Genomic DNA, 18,772 nt, shown 5'->3' with positions numbered 1-18,772 from the left:
AATAAATGTACAGAGCTTAGAAGAAGCTTCTGACAACTTGAGCATCCAATAGCCTTTATTGGCATCTAATGTTGAAAAATACTGAGCTCCAGCAAGACTAGATTTAATTTCATCTAAGGTTGGAAATTGGAAATGTGATCTTAAAATTGACTGATTTAGCTTTCTAGGATCAATACACAGACGTAATTTACCATTCTTTTTTGACGTTAAGACTAGAGCGCTTACCCATTCAGTAGGCTCTTCAACTCGTTGTATGACTCCACTTTTTTCCATAGATTCTAGCTCTTGTTTTAGTGGTTGATGAAGACGGAATGGAACCCTTCTGCATGCCTCTATAGATGGAGTTGCATTAGGCTTCAAGGTTAGTTCGCATTGAAAATCTGTTAGACAACCTAAACCTTCAAACAAGTCCTTATTTGTATCAACTATATCTTGACATGTTAAATTCTGGAAAGAAACACTATTAATTTTTCTTATTAAATTTAAAGTTTTACAGGTATCCCTACCTATAATATTTTGACTTTTCATGTCGACAATATGAAAGTTAACTGTATATGACTTATTTTTATGAATCACTGACAAATTGCATTGACCTACCAGAGGGATAATTTCTCCACTGTATGTAGAAAGTGTGTTCTTACTTTTGTGTATGTTGGAAAGTGGCAGATTTAATGAGTTGTATGTGTGAATGGATAGAATATTTGTGTCTGCTCCAGTGTCTAATAAAAAATTTACCTGTATTTGGTTTATACATAGATCAATATTCCAAGGTTTTGACAAATTAGACTTATCATCCTGTATACAATAGACAGAACCAACATAAAACAAAGATTCATTATTTACAGACTGATTTTCACAATTGACTACTTTTACTTGATGTGAACGGCAAAACTGAGCGAAATGATTGGACTTATTACACTTTCTGCACTTGACACCTTGAGCTGGGCACTTGAATCTATGTACCTGACCGCACCGACCACATGATGTATTCCTCTGACTTGACGTTGATGGTGTGCGTTGACGTGTTTGCTGTGACTGGTGTCTGGACCTGTTTCTATGGGAAGAGTCTCTGCGACTTGGTGATCTTGACACGCGTCCTATGAAATGTAATGATGCGTCTTCCAATGCTTTTGCTTGTTGTTTAGTAGACTCACAGCGCTTGGCTATGTTTATTGCCTCCTCTAGGGTGTTCGGTTTTTCAATTAGAATCCTTTCTTTATAGTAAGTGTTGTTGCAGTTCCAGCTAAATATGTCTCTGAGCAAGCTTTCACGTATGTCACCAAATTCACAAGTGTGACTTAAATTTTTTAGATCCGTGACATAGGTGTCTATAGATTCATTTGGTAGTTGTTTCCTGCTAAATAATTTATGCCTTTCTATCGTGACGTTTATTTTCGGAGTGAAATACTGTGTAAATTTGTTACAGAGATCGCCAAAACTAACTTTTTCGATATCTAGGTCAAATGAGTAAAAAATTTCCAGACAATCTGATCCGATGAATTGCAAGAGAATGGCTGTTTTACGTGCATCTTCGGCTTCATCTAAATTATTTGCCTTTAAATAGACTTTCAGTCGTGTGAGCCATTTTTTCCATAGCAATGGGACGTTGTTACCTTCAACGATGAACGGCGGCAGGGTCATGCCTACTGGCAATGGCGTCATGGCGTGGCTGGTTGACGACTCGCTGTGACCTGGTGGTCTTCTAGGCTTTGTGTTCACAAAATCTTCGTCCTGCATTGTTTTTCTTTATTGTGATCCCTGTTCTGGCACCATATTTCATTGGTGTGTTACAAATAAAAGATGGATGCTCTTGGATTTGATTTTATTTCCATTCACACGACACAGGCAGACATTGTATCAAGACAGCGATAGGTGACAAGTATGTGACAAGTGACAGATGACATTAGGATATTACACAGACTAATATCACAGACTAATACAATACCGTAACAGAAACAAGAATGTAAAAACCCTAATTTAGCCCGATGAATAAAGAGTGCATTAGCACTCCATATACCCATTATAGAACCAAATGCAAAACTCATTTCACGATTGTTCGACTAATGACTGGAGCACTCCAGCCGAGTCAATTCGGTCGCCATAATGGCGCGGCCTTGAAATGTGACTACAAACCCCTTATACGACACTCAGGTCGATTTGTGGTGGGATTGAGACACCCTTGATCGTTTTAATTTACACAAATGCTTCTATTGAGAGCCGCTTCCTAAATAGATGCACTTCCTCAATAAAGGCTTTTCCACTTTCAGTTAATTGCCCTTGTCGCAAGTTAGAATTTACCACTAGATCGGTAACTGATTGGGTGTCCAAACTTTGGTATTCGGTGATATTATTATATTTACATCAGTCAATTAATGTGATACTCCTTGAATCTAGATTTTTTTTAGCATTTTAATGATGCGTTTCCACTGAAATAGAATAGTGCACTGCTCAACCAATCAGGTTATTGTTGGATGGCGTGATAATTTTATCACATCCTATCACAATCATTTAACTGGTTGAAAGCACACGTCTCCGTCCCGCTCCGATTCAGTGGAAATGTGATAATAACCCTAATAACTCTAATCCAGTATACACTGGATCATCTATATGCAGGATGGTACTGGACCGCTAAATCGCTTCACGGTTTCTTTTTCAGGGTAAGATGCTAGCCATGATCAAAGCCTCTGTAAAACCTCCATTAGTAAATAATTTCAATAAACAATAGGCATTCAAAAAAGATTATTCGAAGATTAATCGAAATTACTTCAAAAATATATTGCTATAAAATGAGCGACTGAATATTGAATAAGTAAATACAAACAGAAATAAAATTTGCATTCATTCAGTGAGTGAACGGTAAACAGAAATATTTTCGGAATGTACTTAAAGTATCTGAATATTGAAATTCACTTTAAATTCAAAGGTTGAAAGAAAGATTTTGATGATTAGCTAATGCCCGGCATGAGTTGCAATGCACTACCTACCTATTTACTATACATATTTACTATACTATACATATCAACAACTATCGTATAAAATTACAATTCAATTGATGAGTTATGCTTGTTTTAAAAATATTGTCTGTCTATCGGTTACCTTTAATAGACCCACAGAATAGATATTGATTTTTAAATTCAAATTTTACTATATTTATTATGATATTATACTATTAAGTGTATGATATCTTTATCCTTTAGGTATAGCAATAACATTGCACTACTTTCTTTACGTAAGGATACTATCGTGCCTTTCATCAAAGTGTTAGTTATATAAAGGTCACAACAAGACGGATTTTTTTATTTTTTTTTATTTTACTGGTATTAATTAACTGCGAAAGTATCAAAACTTGTCAAGCAAAGTGTAACGCAAAAGAAAAGAAGAATTTTTAGCGCCTCATGTAAAACTAGCTACAAAACACCACGAACTTTGATCTGACAGTTTATTCACACCTAAACTGTGAAAGACAGTAGACTGACTCACTTAGTAAGGAGTGAAATAGATTAGTTTTAGTTACACTAACAATGTACATTGCACTGATATGAGTAGTAACTGGAAAAACCTGAAACAAAATGTGGCGCAGACTAAAGATTGCAAATTACATAATTACCTTAAGAATAATAGAGGTAAGTGGACCTTTAAATCTGCTTTTATACATACTATAGTCGTACTCTTTATGACGTCTTAATATATCCCTACTTTTGTGCGTTAACAACACACGTGTTCATTTCTAACAATAAATATATATGAAAAACGTGTAATTTTTCAAATCCTCAAGCTTTCATATTATTATCTCCTAATTTATTAATTGTATAGAAACAATTTATGATATGTTCTTGTAGGGAATTTAATGTAGTTTAATTTTTTCACGGAAAATTTTGTGTTAGAACCTACAGTTTTTGAGATTTTTGGGAAAAACTGATAACCAGCCTTAACAGTTCCATCAGCACAAGGGTGGTTTATTACAATGTCTTTAAGAAGCTCCTATTACCTATTAATGGATGAAATATAAGAACATGTTTCTTTGTACCAATTGGATTGTTTATAATTAGAAATTTCCTTACGCATTTCATCCAAGCCTTTGCGCACACAAATATGAAGCTTACGAACCGTAGTTATAGAGATTAGTCTTGTTTGACGCGTTTAATTATAAAAGTTCTAACAGGCAAGATAAAATTTTCCTCACGTAGATTGCCAACGTCTTGAATATCAACAACGATACACTAAGGGCGATTACGCACTCATCCGATCCGAATCCGTACTCACCCGTGAAAATACGGATGTTAAAACCTCGGGCCAAACTCGGTTATGGCTTACGCACTAATCCGATCTCTGATCCAAATCCAAGCTATTCAGTGGACATCTTTAACATATCTACGTCATACATCCGATTTAAATCCGAGGCACATCCGACATATTCTTAAGGATTGTGGAGAGAATTTGGATGATGGAAGTCGGATCTAATGCGTAAGCTACCATACAAATAGTTCCATGATTACTTCGGAACGTATTTTCACGGACTCGGATCGGATAAGTGCGTATCTGGCCTTATACAATCCACTTACTTAACTGTACATCTAGTTTAACCACAGCAACACGCAAATAAGAATTTCCTGATTATTTTCCACTAGCGACCCGCCCTGGCTTCGCACGGGTAGCTGAGGTATTACAATTGTCGTAAGGATCTCTCATTAAATCGAGAATAAAATATAGTATCACTCAAGAATAATGTATTTTCCTAGATGATGAACGAATTTTGGAAATCGATTCAGTGGTTCCAGAGATTACTTCTTACAAACAAACTGATGGTTAGATAACCACAACATAGTAAAGAATGAAATCATGACATCAGAGAATCTCAACATCCCCCCCCCCCCCCCCCCCCCCAATACTCCATACAAGCAAACTGATTTTATTACTACTACTACCGCAACACCTATCTGTCCTGTCCACACACGATTTGTGTGTGAGTGTGATTTCTCATAATAATATATCAATATTGATTTCAATTTTAATCGAATTTTGATAATAAGTTTTTGCGCTTGCATTTATTCAACAACAAATTAGCTCTCGTTGCTAATCCTCTAACTAATATAATAATAATTCATATCAAAATGCTAATTAGCCTAAACTCTATTAAGTTTTATTGTATAGATACAAATTATCCCAATAAACATTTATTGGATCAAATTAATTGAATTTCGTATAACACAAAATGTTTCCTGCCGTATATTGTCGCTAATTGAATTTATGTTAAAGTCAATGATGTACAGAAATCTAGATATACCTGCACTTCATTCAAAAATCTAAATCAAAATCATTTATTCAAAGTAAGTACTTATTGTACGCCTTTTGATCGTCTGAATTGTTAGATTTGTTAGATGATAATAATAATAATTAATTGTTACGTACGTATTTTACGTAAACTTAAAACTAAAGCTACGAGGGTTCCAAACGCGCTCAGGTCTGAGAAGAGCCCACAAAAAACTTAACTTTTACTTGTCCTTCTTTAATTCTATTACCCATAGGATACATATGACATTATGACTTACTCACAAATAAAAATATAATCACTATAATAATCCCATGTCTACATATTAGGTACCTACTATAACAATTCTTACTTCAAAGGTCGATTAAATATCAGTATTCATCTTATAAATATCAAAGTGTATTAGTTTGTTAGTTTATCCTTCAATCACACTGCAACAGTGCATTGGATTGTTATAACTTATGCATGTATATAGTATAAGATGGTTAGTAGACTTATATCACGCAAAATTAAAGAGCTCCCATGGGATGCTTAAAAACTTAAATGCACGTGGACGAAAATGCGAACACCATCTACTTGATAGGTATAGACTACAGAGATACTTAGTTTACATCCTGAAGACGGAGACTTTTATCTCGGAAATTAAAAGAGTTTCCATAGCATATAAGGCCCTAATTCAACGCAGATAAAATCGCGGACATCAACTAGTCTAGTGTAATCATATTTTTTTTAAAGATGTCTAAGAAAACCAAACGATATGCGTATCTATTGTTTTATATCGATGTTTAAAATGCGTAATTTTCAATAAACCGCGAAGTAAATAGGCAATTAGGTCGTGGTATACCTATAAATTTATATTTTATACTTTTAACGATTATTAAGCAATACTTTCGTGTTAATAACATGAAAGTGACATGCATTAAACTAATATAAATGTAGAGATCCCAACGCAATAATTTGATTAAATTATGGAAAATGACGATTCAGTTCAGCATTATGAATCCATGGCCCACTACTGAGCACAGAGCTCCTCTCAAGATGAGAAGGTTTAAGACCATAGTCTGCCACGCTGGCCCAGTGCGGATTGGCAGTTTTCACAGACCTTTAAAGACATGGAGAACTCACAGATGCATGCAGATTTTCTCACGATATTTTCCTTCACCGTTAAAGCAAGTGATAAGTATATAATTGCTTAAAACGCACAGAGCTCCGAATAGTTAGAAACCCGGAATCGAACCCCTAACCCCCGAAAAGAAAACCGACGCTCTAATCACTAACCTATTACCATTACCTAAACAGTAGTAACGTAGGGCAATTCGCGTAGGAAGCAATATGTGTAGATAAGGCTTTATGGACACAGATTAACTACCGCATGTCGCAGCCTATTTAGCATAGACCTGTGTTTTGATAGCAGAAAGAGTACGGAATTCAGAATACAAGCTATCATCATCATGATCAACCCATCGCCAGCTCGGGTATTTTTTCCAACATTTTGCACGATAAATCAAAAATTATTATGCCTAAAATAAGTAACAATCTGTTTTAGAATGTAAAGAGTAAAGCACTTTTATAGGGTACCCCACTTGGTATAGTTATCTTACTTTGAAAATTGAACACACATTTTAATTTTTTTTGGTGATGTAACCAAAACTCCCAGTTTTCAGATTTATTCCTTCACTTGTGCTACAAAAGTCTTTCTACCTGCCAAATTCATAATTCTAATTCAACGGGAAGTACCCTATAGGTTTTCTTGCCAGACACGAATGACGGACAGACGGACAGACAGACAGATAGACAGACGGACAAACAGACAGACAGACAGCCAGATAGACAGACAGACAGCCAGATAGACAGACAGACAGTCACAAGTGTGCGTCAAAAAATAGCGGCCAATTATCGGGGAGTTTCATGATAAAGGGTAGTCTAACAAATAGCACTAATTTATACGTAAAAAGAGATCTCCAAAAAAAGGCCACCAGATAAGAAATGGTGGCTGAAATTGGACGTCACTCGATAGTATTTTTCCTTGTAAGAAATACACTGACATATAAAACCAAAGATACAGTCACAAAATAGGCAGGTAATTTTCGATTTTGTAATAAAAATCACTGAAGAACTTTTATATTGCACAATGAAATGTAATGTATGTATGTAACACTATACAAATAAATGAAAGTAACTCTGTCTGTCTGTTTGTTAACTTTTCACAGCCCAACCACTATGCTGATCTGAACGAAATTATGGAAATCTTGTTATGATTGTATTGAGGGTTAGACTTTATTGTATTTAGAATACAAAAAATTCACCCGAAACTATATCTTGGGTTTTTTATATCAGTGAAAAAAGGCCGCGAAGGGTCTAAATAGATACGATTATGGGATATCCCTGTATTATCCCACGGGCAAATAAATAACTAACATCAACAGTATGTTTCGCTCGTTACGTGTAACTACTTGTAATATTCTTTTTACTTCTTTTTGAATTTATAGGAGATACAAAGGATATGTTTTTTTTGGATTTGAGTACATTAATTGAACTAAATAACTTTTTCCCGTAACTTCGTCTGCGGTATATAATAATTTATCGCTAGCCTCGGAAATAACATAGTATTATATTATGAATATCAGGCCATCAGTGTCCAGTTAGTAAACAAGAAAGGATAAAAAAATCGATTTTGATGAAAATAATAGTGCCTTCGAGTTATCACATAAAAAAATAGAATAACACGTACCGTTATTAACCCCGACCCAAAAAAGACTGTCTGTGGCATCGTAGCTCCTAACCGAATGAACCGATTTTTAACCGACTTCCAAAAAAGGAGGAGGTTCTCAATTCGTCGGAATCTTTTTTTTATTTTTTATTTTTTTTTTTATTTTTTTTTTATGTATGTTCCCCGATTACTCAAAGACCCCTGGACCGATTTGGCAAATTTTTTTTTTGTTTGAAAGGGTATACTGTGCAGGTGGTCCCATATAAATTTGGTGAAGATCTGATGAATATCTTTGGAGATGGAGAACAGAACTCCTCAATGGATAGGAGCAAATTGCTCGCGATCAGTGTAATAGCTTAGTAAACAGTAGGGTTTTGACTGGGCATAGCATATTATAGTACAGTGGGGCCACTAAAAATTTTTTAATTTAATTTTTTTTTGTTTAAAAGGTGGCTTGATTGAGAGTGTTTTTAGCTATAATTGAAGAAAATCGGTTCAGCCGTTTGAAAGTTGTCAGCTCTTTTCTAGTTTTCTTATAGATGTTTTTGTTTTGGGTTTTTTTTTAATTTGAGTTACATACAGTGAACACTGAACATTGAATAAATTCCTAAAACTTTTAAACTATGAAGCGAGTAAAAACCTTTGTCAAAGTCGCAGCGAATGCGAAAAAATATCAATTTGTAACGTCGACAGTCCTGCCATTTCCACGTGCAAAACTGAATATTTAAGTAGTCCAATACGATGATATTTAAACTTTATATCGACGATAGATAGGACAAAGTCAAGGAAAAAAGTGCATCTTAGGGCTGATGGATAGGAGTGTATTAGAGTCTTATTGATATCAACTTTTTGTAAGACTAGCTGCGCCTACGGTTTCGCCCGCCTGGAGATAGGTTTGTTACTAGAGTACCTATATAGGAGTACTTACATATTACGAGCTTAATATAGGTTGACGGTTTTCCCTGAAGGAATAGACAAAAGTGTATCACACCCAAATTTTAATTATTTTCGACATAAAATACGTTTGTCGGGTGGAAGGCTTCGGCCGTGGCTAGTTACCACCCTACCGGTAAAACCGTGTCGCCGAGCGATTTAGCGTTCCGGTAGGATGCCGTTTAGAAACCAAAGGAGTATGGCTTTAATGAAAACTGCCGTACCCCTTCCAGGTTAACCCGCTTCCATCTTCGACTGCATCATCACTTACAACCAGGTGAGAGTGCAGTCAAAGGCTAACTTATAACTGATTGAAAAAAAAAAACTTTATTGTGGCTTATCACACTAATATTATAAAGGCGAAAGTTTGTATGTGTGTGTGTGTGTGTGTGTGTATGTTTGTTACTCCTTCACGCAAAAACTACTGGACGGATTTGGCTGAAATTTAGAATGGAGATAGATAATATCCTGGATTAGCACATAGGCTACTTTTTATCCCGGAAAATCAAAGAGTTCCCACGGGATTTCAAAAAACCTAAATCCACGCGGGCGAAGTCGCGGGCATCGGCTAGTTACTTATAATGAAGAATTTTTTAGTCTAAACGACTGCAATGGCAGTATCTTATATTTGTCGAACGTCACTGAAAGTTTCGATCAGTCTGTCCACGCCAAGACCAACGTTCTTGATTATGCTGTATTTAATTGTTCTCTGACCACTCTACATTAAAGAGTAGACAAAATCCTTGCCACACATACGAATAACGCAAATTGTGATTTGCATAAGCATTCTGCGCCACATTGTGTTTGGTGTTCACAGAATTATTCCGCCATTTGCGGCGTTCGCACCTGCACATTGTTTTATCTTTATGGCCTCTGTTTAAATTTGCGGAATCGAGCGGCACAAAGTATTTTCACCTTCACGTAACAAGCATATTTGCGAAAATCGATCAAAACACCTACATACATCACCTGATCAAAATACTTGTTCACCGAATATTCATTTTCAATATCATATTACCTTTATACTGACTACTTATCCATGATAACAATTCCATAGTCCTAATTCTGACCATTTTGTTTATTTCAACAAGATCTTTTAACTATGTAACAATATTTTTTATCTTCACTAATATAAGTTATTTTTACTGATTCAGTTGTAACGCCTATCTTTTGTTCTCCATCCATTTCAAGCACATGTTTAAAGTATAATGAAATAATTCCTTTTTATCAATATTGAATTTAATTAGATGTTTCAGAATTAACTCAATCGCTTGTCTCTTTTCTTCTATTAAAATTTTCTAAATCACTGCGTGCAATCGAGTTAACTTTAGCAATAATAATTTTAATTACGTTTTTAAGTTAGTTTTCGTTTCTCCTTTATTAAGTTTTGAGTATCTTTACACTTAACATAATTATCTCCGATAGTAATCTATACTTCGTCATTCACTTTATTAAATCCACCTACAAATATAGTACCGACGTTGTAAATAACATTTGGCACAAGTAGTAAGAACTTTGCAATGGATCAGTTAACGAGATTTCTCGTGTACAACAAGATACCTATATCCAAGTATAGTATGAACTATGAAGCTATGAGAACAGAGAAAAAGCAACAGAAGGAGAAAGGAGGAGAAGTTGATAAGAGGCTACTGCTGTTATCACCAGATCTTGGAAGAATGTCTGACGGTAAGTGTAATATTTATAAACTTTATGAAAGTGTTTTTATCTACGATTCAAGGTTTTTTTTAGGGTTCCGTACCTCAAAAGGAAAAACGGAACCCTTATAGGACCACTTCGTTATCTCTCTGTCTGTCAAGTACAGGAATAAATCTGAATACTGCAAAGTGGTTACATCATTAAAAAAAAAAATTAAAACGTGTTTCAATTTTCAAAGTAAGTTAACTTTACCAAGAGGGATATAACATGAAAGGGCTTTACCTGTACATTCTAAAACAGATTTTTATTGATTGTTATGTATAATAGTTTTTGATTTATCGTGCAAAACGATGGAAAAAATACCCGAGTACGTGCGCCCAGTGCGCGAGTCTGACTCGCACTTGGCCGGTTTTTTACCAGTTGCTTAAGTACCTACTGAATGAAAAATACATTTGTAGGTATCTCTTTCGGCATATTAACCGTGACCTAGTGCTCAAAGGCGCTCGGATTCCGGTACCGAGGTTTACTTACGCAGGTTCAAATCTTGCCGGTTCTGCAATTTTTGAATCAATTTTAAAATTGTTTCGATTAAGTGTAATATTTAATCTTTTATCTTTTGAGTGTTCTAATTAATTACTATCATTGAAACTTATTGTAAAGCCATAGTAGTCTGAGATGCCGCTGCAATAAAACCTAACAAATTATATTATGGTACACCTGTGTGCAAACAGGTGCTCTGCCTATACTCATCATTAACTAGTCACTACCCATATTATATAATATGCATATTGCATAAGTGCATTTGTTTGCTGGTTTGTTCTTAATCACATCGTAAAGGGCAATTGATCGACGTGATTCTTTGCATGGTTTGGTTAAAGACCTGGAAAGTGACATATGATACTTTACTTTCCGGAAAATCAAAGAGGTCTCAGGGGATTTTGAAAACCTTAATCCACGCGGACAAGTCGCAGGCATCAGCTAGTCTATACTAATATTATAAAGAGGAAACCTTTGTATTTTTGTATTTTTGTATGTTCGTATTGAATAGTCTCAAAAACTACTGGACCAATTTCAAAATTTCTTTTACCATTACTTAGAGGGATTCTTCCGGATCCGTATAGGCTATATTTTATCCCGGAAAATAGATAGGATTTTTCGTGGTAGTGAAAATTGTGGAGTAAGGCGTCGAAAAAACTGCCGTACGTTAACGATTCTCGCGAACGCTGCCTAAATGGCCACCCGTGCGAAGCCGGGGCGGGTCGCTAGTAGTTCATATAATGTTAAGAGGCCATACCGCATGCAAAATACACTGGCAAATAAGCGCAGCTAAAAGTACCTCCATGGTGCAATTACATGCTGCTTATCGTGTAGATTAGTTTGATGGAAGCATAATATCGTTTGTGGTACAAACTACAGACGCATTCTTTTTTTCGTTAATACCATTTCTAGAGTTGAAAATAGTCACATTTAAGGCTTACTGTTGTTTTAGTCTCTAAAGTCAAGGTTTTCTTTAACATTCCCCACTTAAACGTAAGTAATAACCCGGCAGAAAATATTGTACATCGACCTTTAGAAAGAGACAGCAGTTTCGTATAGCGTTGTCTCTATCGTTGATACCGACAAAATGTCACACAGGTATGAATGACAGAGACAACACTCTGTGAAGCCAAAATCCCTTTCTAAAGTTCGATGCATTTGCAAGATTTGTCCAACTGTGGACGTCTGTGAGTTGGGACAACGACGACAAAAATCTGGTTACCTACCCTATCACATCACACTGTATGTGTGATGTGTGTGTATGTTTGTTACTCCTTCACGCTAAAACTACTAGACGGATTGGGCTGAAATTTAGAATGGAGATAGATTAAACTCTGGATTAGCACATAGGCTACTTTTTATCCCGGAAAATCAAAGAGTTTCTACGGGATTTTTAAAAAACTACATCCACGCGAACGAAGTCGCGGGCATCAGCTAGTAGTATTGTAAGTATGTCAACAAGATTTGCTTATCACTAAAACTACGATTTTATCATTTAACAACTTGTAAAACTATGTTTCAGTCATTATAGTTACATAATATAGTTTTACAACCAAGTTGTTTCAACCACCTTTAATACAAACTTATCAAATAAACTTAGTTTTAAGTGCTAAAAGACATTGTGTCATTTTTATGGGCAAGCCATTGGATTCAGACCTCCATAAACTGTGAGAACAGTAACCGCAAGAGTCGAACACTCATAAAGAATTGTAACACGCCATTCTGTTCTTTATCGACAACTGGAAACTGTACAGAGGTTTTTAATGTAATTTTTAGGGTTCCGTACGCGAAGGGTGCCAATGGAACCCTAAAAATTTACGTGGACAAAGTCACGGGCATTATTATCACTATCAACCGATAGACGCCCACTGCTAGACATACCTAGGTTTCTTGTAGCGACTTCCACCCGCTCTCTAATATTTTGATATCATCTGTCCACCCAGTGAAAGTCTTCCAACGCTTCATTTTTTAGGGTTCCGTACCTCAAAAGGAAAAACGGAACTTTTATGGGATCACTTTGTTGTCTGTCTGTCCGTCCGTCCGTCGTGTCTGTCAAGAAAACCTATAGGGTACTTCCCGTTGACCTAGAATCATGGAATTTGGCAGCTCTTATAGCAGTAAAGGAATCAATTCAAAAACCGTGAAGTTTTGGTTACATCATTTAAAAAAAAATGTGTTTAAATTTTCAAAGTAAGATAACTATATCAAAGTGGGGTATCGTATAAAAGAGCTTTACCTGTACATTCTAAAACAGATTTTATTTATTTTTATGCATAATAGTTTTCGATTTATCGTGCAAAATGTCAAAAAAAAATTACCCGAGTACGGAACCCTCGGTACGCGAGTCTAACTCGCACTTGGCCGGATTTTTAAAGTGAAGTCACCATTCTAGCACTAAGACCGGCTAAATCTCCATCTAGGTGTATACCATACCATACCATACCATACCATACTCTTAAACTGCCTTTTAATTTTGGAGTTTCGTCTTTCGCTTATAACTTGTATGGGGCATCTAAAAATCGCTGAAGTTAAGTCATAGGCTTTAGTCGGTAATTGGAGGCTCACTCATATAACACTTCTCTACAAGAAACCGAACAGTAATGTAGACTGAATAAAATGTTGAATGATATGAAATAGGAAAAGCTGTCTTAAAAATTTTACAGAGCAAGTATTTTATTACAAAATAAAAAGTGAAAGTAGGTGTTTAATTAGTTTGTTCTTTAAGTTACAAGTCAAAATGGATGAAGATCACTTAGATTGGAAACCAAAAGGTATGTAACCGCCGTACGTACTCGTCGATTTTAAAATATATATAAATAATACGTGCAGTTATAAAAATTAAAATAAATATTACATGCCTAACAGACGTAGAGTACCATTCCGGTTTTTAATTACAAACCTAGCAGCTGATGCTAAATTCATTCGAATGGGGCTTAAAAATCGGTGAGAATGTAAAATTTTCATAAATCCTGAAACACGTATTTCTTCATTTTTACCGAAACGGTTCAATAGCATTAATAGCTACATAGCTTTAAAAATTATGTATTATCATGTAAATGATTTTTCATTATTTTTGGGGGTGATATTTTCAAAAGTCATAAAAATCGTGTTTCAGAAGACATAAATTTTCATGAAAATAATGATGACAGATTATTATTTATCTTACGAATGTTCGGCTCCTATCCATACCTCAAAGAATTTCAAATATCCTTTCTTAGTAAGTATCTACCTAAGTCATATTATAAGGAACCTACTGTCCAAATAAAATGTCTAGCCCTAGTGAGTTGATAGATCATAGTCAGTACAGGGTCTTTTTATTTATTTATTTATTTATTTATTTATTCAAAGGTACACACAAACAGGTTGTAACTAAAAATGGTCCAAACATAAAAACAAAAGATCCTAATCTAAGTGACAACCCCTAATAGGTGTACACAGCAATACTATACCTAAATAAAATATACATTACACAAGATATACACAGAATTTTTAACATGAAGGCTTAATAAAAATTTACAATAATATTTACAATATAAAGTGGTTACTACATGAGATTAGGTATTTAAATGACAAATATGCATAGAAATTAAATCTTATATATATACGAACAGTATTTAAATAAAAAATAAAGATGAAAGAAGAATGTTACGAAAAAAGTTGATGAATTTCTTTTTTGAATTTATTAAATATTTTTATTTTATTTATATTTTTTTTTCTTTTTTATATTATAAACAAATTAATAAACGCCACATCTGGTGAAAAACATAAAACATTTGCTCAAAAAACGCTCGGTACCTACTGCAAACAATGCAGAATTTTTTTATAGGCACGTATATCATAAAATGCGTGTTGTGCACAAAAATTAAATTAAATATTTGTATTTTATACAGTTCACGCAATAAAACAACTGCGAGCAATCAGAAAGGTCATTTTGGACCAACTTCTATTTTCAGCCGGTTCACATTATTCCAGTCGCAGGTTCCAGTAAGTTAACTCTAGCGAAGTACACGTGTAAATTAAAAATGTATAACACCCCCGACAAGTGAAGGTTACAGTAACTAGAAAAGAGCTCAAACTTTCAAACGGCTGAACCGATTTTCTTGAATTATAGGTAAGACCGCTCTCGATCAAGCCACCTTTCAAACAAAAAAAAAAACTAAATTAAAATCGGTTCATTAGTTTAGGAGCTACGATGCCACAGACAGATACACAGATACACACGTCAAACTTATAACACCCCTCTTTTTGGGTCGGGGGTTAAAAATAGATGGCATCTAGCATGTGTAGTACCTACCTGTAAATAAAGTTTCTCTATTGGTCCAACCTTCAAAAACGAATGATCATATTGAATAGGTGTCTTCTAGGCAGGCTCTACTTTAAGATGTATAATCATCAGTTATCGAGATCTTGTATTAAAGGTACCTTATAGACCAGCCATTCTCCCTTTGATTAACATATTTTGATGAGACGTGCGGAACCCGGTTATTTCCCGGTGCACTAGCATTTTAGTTTTTAAAATTAGTTTGCCAATCAGTTTCCGGAATAGATTTTCTTACTGGTTTTACTACACTGATTTTAAAACGCCGTTTGCAATATTTTGTTAGCAAAATAGCACTGAATTAAATAACTGGACTAGGATAATGTAAACCAGCCAGAGCATTTGAAATAGAGTTTGAAATATTTATAAAAAAAAGTGCATACAAAAAAATCATTTAAACTATTATTTTTAGTGATACAAACAAACTAAAAATGGCCGATTTGAAAAATCATATATAGCACTTTAGGTAAATAAATCGTGTACCAACGTAACGGTCTTTTTAAAATCAGCCGGCGCCATTTTGAAATATGGCCGCGGTTTATATTGCTTTAGCGCACGAAGAGCGAGCACGATCGCTTCTAAAAATAAAAGATTAATTTCCTATAAGGTATGTTAGGTGGCAAAGCTTGAAGCCACTATACGAGGGATATTAGATTTTGCTTCAGATTAAATTGGAATCTTCTAGTTATTGCATTTTATTGAACTGCTTATTGCTTCTTCGCTTGCGTGTTTCTGATTTGTTTACGAAACTATTGCCATCTAAGACTAGAGTGTGAGTTTTTTTTTTAATTTATAGAGTAGTACTTGACCACAATCAGACTTGCTGGTAAGTGTAGGTACCCACATTATAATTGGAGGGAAAACGAAGGGCGTTCCATATCCTAGCGGTTCGAATTAGAAACGAGGAGGCAAATCGCTTCGTCCACGCTCCAAGCAAAAGTAGTTTAGCTCCCATTTAAATACTAAATAGTCAAACTCGATGAAATATAGATAGGTTCTAGGAAATAATTAACTGTCTATGATTTTACAGATTTCTGTTAAAATATTCAGTTTCAAAGTTAAATGGTCTCAAGAATTTACATGCAAATCTTTAAGCCCGTGTAACTTTAGAATTAGTTTTTTATGGAAGTCTGGCAAATCACAGCCATAGACAACCTGGTCGATACAAGTTTTTAGTTCACACACTGACCATAAGCGTGTAAAATTTACAAAGTAAAATAGGATTGTAAGATTTTGTTTGAATTAGTTTTCAGTATACAAAACAACGGCATGTCAAAATAAATAAAGTCGTTATAAAAAGGCTTGAGTCTACTACGTCTGTTTGCATTAGCCCTTAGGCACCAATTGTGATGCCAACCCGAACATCATACCGTCAAAACTTTCATACATAAATTTACAATGAACGAAACTTACATGCACTGAGGCACAACAATCTCCACCCTCGCCTACACCTAACAAAACCTTGAAATTGATTGCTCAATGTTAAAAGCTTTCCTACGTGTTACACCGATGGATTGCACCGTAAATGCATCCATTTGATATCAACTACCGACTCTGGTGTGACGTGTTCTAACACCAACCTTTGTACAGTTGTAATATCCTTATCTACCAAGTCATTCGAGTCATTTTCGCGTAAAACAGCTATCAGGTTAAATTGGTTTTTACTTTAATCACAATTTGTGACCACCGTGCGAGTGATACCTACTGGATTCTTGAACGAAATCGTTTTCAGGCTATTAGATTTACTGCAGTGTGGAGCAAGAAAAGGTGTTTTAAGACCTTGATATTTTTTTAACTCTCCAATATGCTTCGAAGTGTTGCAGAAAATATTTTGCACGTGGAAGGTAGGTTCTTAGGGCGATTACGCACTGCATCCGATCCGAATCTGTGAAAAAACGTTCCAAAGTAGTCATAGAACTATTTGAATGGTAGTTTACACACTAGCTCCGACTTTCGTCATCCATGAGAATATCTCGGACGAGCCTCGGATTCAAATCGGATGTATGACGTAGATATGTCAAAGATGTCCACTGAATAGCTTGGATTTGCATCAGAGATCGATAAGTACGTAAGCTATAACCGAGTTTGGTCCGAGTTTCTTATATCCGTATTTTCACGGACTCGGATAGGGTGAGTGCGTAACCGCTCTTACGCTTTTACTTGATAAGATTTGTACAATCTCCCTTTAGTTTATTATTAAGTTTAAAGGGCAAAAATTTATTGGAATTCATTAATTTTAATCAGTTTCGAATAATATTCATGATAATTGATTTAAATTTTTTTTTAAATATTTTTGGAAATTTGCCACATTTCTCTGGTTAATAAATTCTATTCTGAGTCAAAATAAACCACAGAATGATTTGTAAGAATGAAAATAGAAATGGTATAATGTGCTCTTTCTCCCTCTTATTTCTATTTATCATAATAGTAGCTGTTTTCTATGGACCCATGATGCTTAAAACTTGGTGGGTTCGCATAAATCATAGACTATTTATTCTATACTTTATCTCAATTAATCATCGGCTACAGAACGTGGCTCATCTGGAATGGAATAAGAAGTGTTTAAGATTAGCAAAATTCACACAACTTTATGAAGAGCTCCTAAGCACGCAGGTTTTCTCGCGATGTTTTCCAAACTGTTAAAACAAACGATATCTAGGGCCGATTTTTCAATTGTCAGATGACTTTTACCTAACGAATACATTTGATGTTTTGACAGATTTTCTATACAAAAACTGTCAAAAACATTCCTCTGATAAAAGTTATTTGACGATTGAAAAATCAGCCCTTAATTGCTTAAAACACACAATATAATAATTCCGAAAAGTTGCCTAGATGCGTGCCCGAGATAAGGCTCCCTGATCTAGAATAAGGTAATAAGTACGGCCTCACGCCCTGTCTGCGTGCTCCTCTGGAACTTGGAAGGTCGAGATTGTTCATGCGTGGTCGTGTGTTTTCGCACGAGTCAAATGCGTAGCGTAGGGTCAGCTGCATCCGAAGTGCGGTTAACCCTATACTGTCATCATTTCTAGATTTGAAATTCTGTGATCTGGGTCTAGGTCAGAATAAACACTTTAGCCCACAATTTTGTATCGTGACACGAATGCAATTACTACAAGCCTCACATTTCACGTTCGCACACACCTACTTCTGCTTTGGTTTATTCGCTTGGAATCAATTCCGTATCGTTTTGTTTCAATATCGCCTTCGGAAATGCGAGGGTACCAGTGGGGTTCGGAAACTTGGTGCATTCACATATCGTCACATACGCGTCTTTTGGTGCATTCACTAATAGCTAAACTTTTATCTACATTTTTTAATAAGTATCTAACTTAATTAATTACTTTTC

General features: G+C 35.2%; 1 protein-coding gene across 5 annotated transcripts in view; it reads left to right on the top strand.

Annotated features, from left to right (window-relative positions):
* The first annotated feature begins 3,426 nt into the window (after positions 1-3,426).
* LOC123864352 (inactive ubiquitin carboxyl-terminal hydrolase MINDY-4B) overlaps positions 3,427-18,772 on the top strand; it is a 29,283-nt gene continuing 13,937 nt past the window's right edge. For 2 of the 5 annotated variants that reach the window (XM_045904715.1, XM_045904713.1), the window contains exon 1: positions 10,282-10,598. In XM_045904715.1, the coding sequence (XP_045760671.1) occupies positions 10,433-10,598 (166 nt within the window). In that variant the 5' untranslated portion in view covers positions 10,282-10,432. Of the gene's footprint in view, positions 3,624-10,281; positions 10,599-17,037; positions 17,268-18,772 lie in introns of those variants that run through there. The other 3 variants (XM_045904714.1, XM_045904716.1, XM_045904717.1) reach the window with 3 other exon arrangements.

Source organism: Maniola jurtina, chromosome 4, assembly GCF_905333055.1.
Source record: "Maniola jurtina chromosome 4, ilManJurt1.1, whole genome shotgun sequence".
Lineage (NCBI taxonomy): Eukaryota > Metazoa > Arthropoda > Insecta > Lepidoptera > Nymphalidae > Maniola > Maniola jurtina.
Note: the sequence above shows the minus strand (reverse complement) of the source record. Positions and strands in the feature narration are given on the sequence as shown.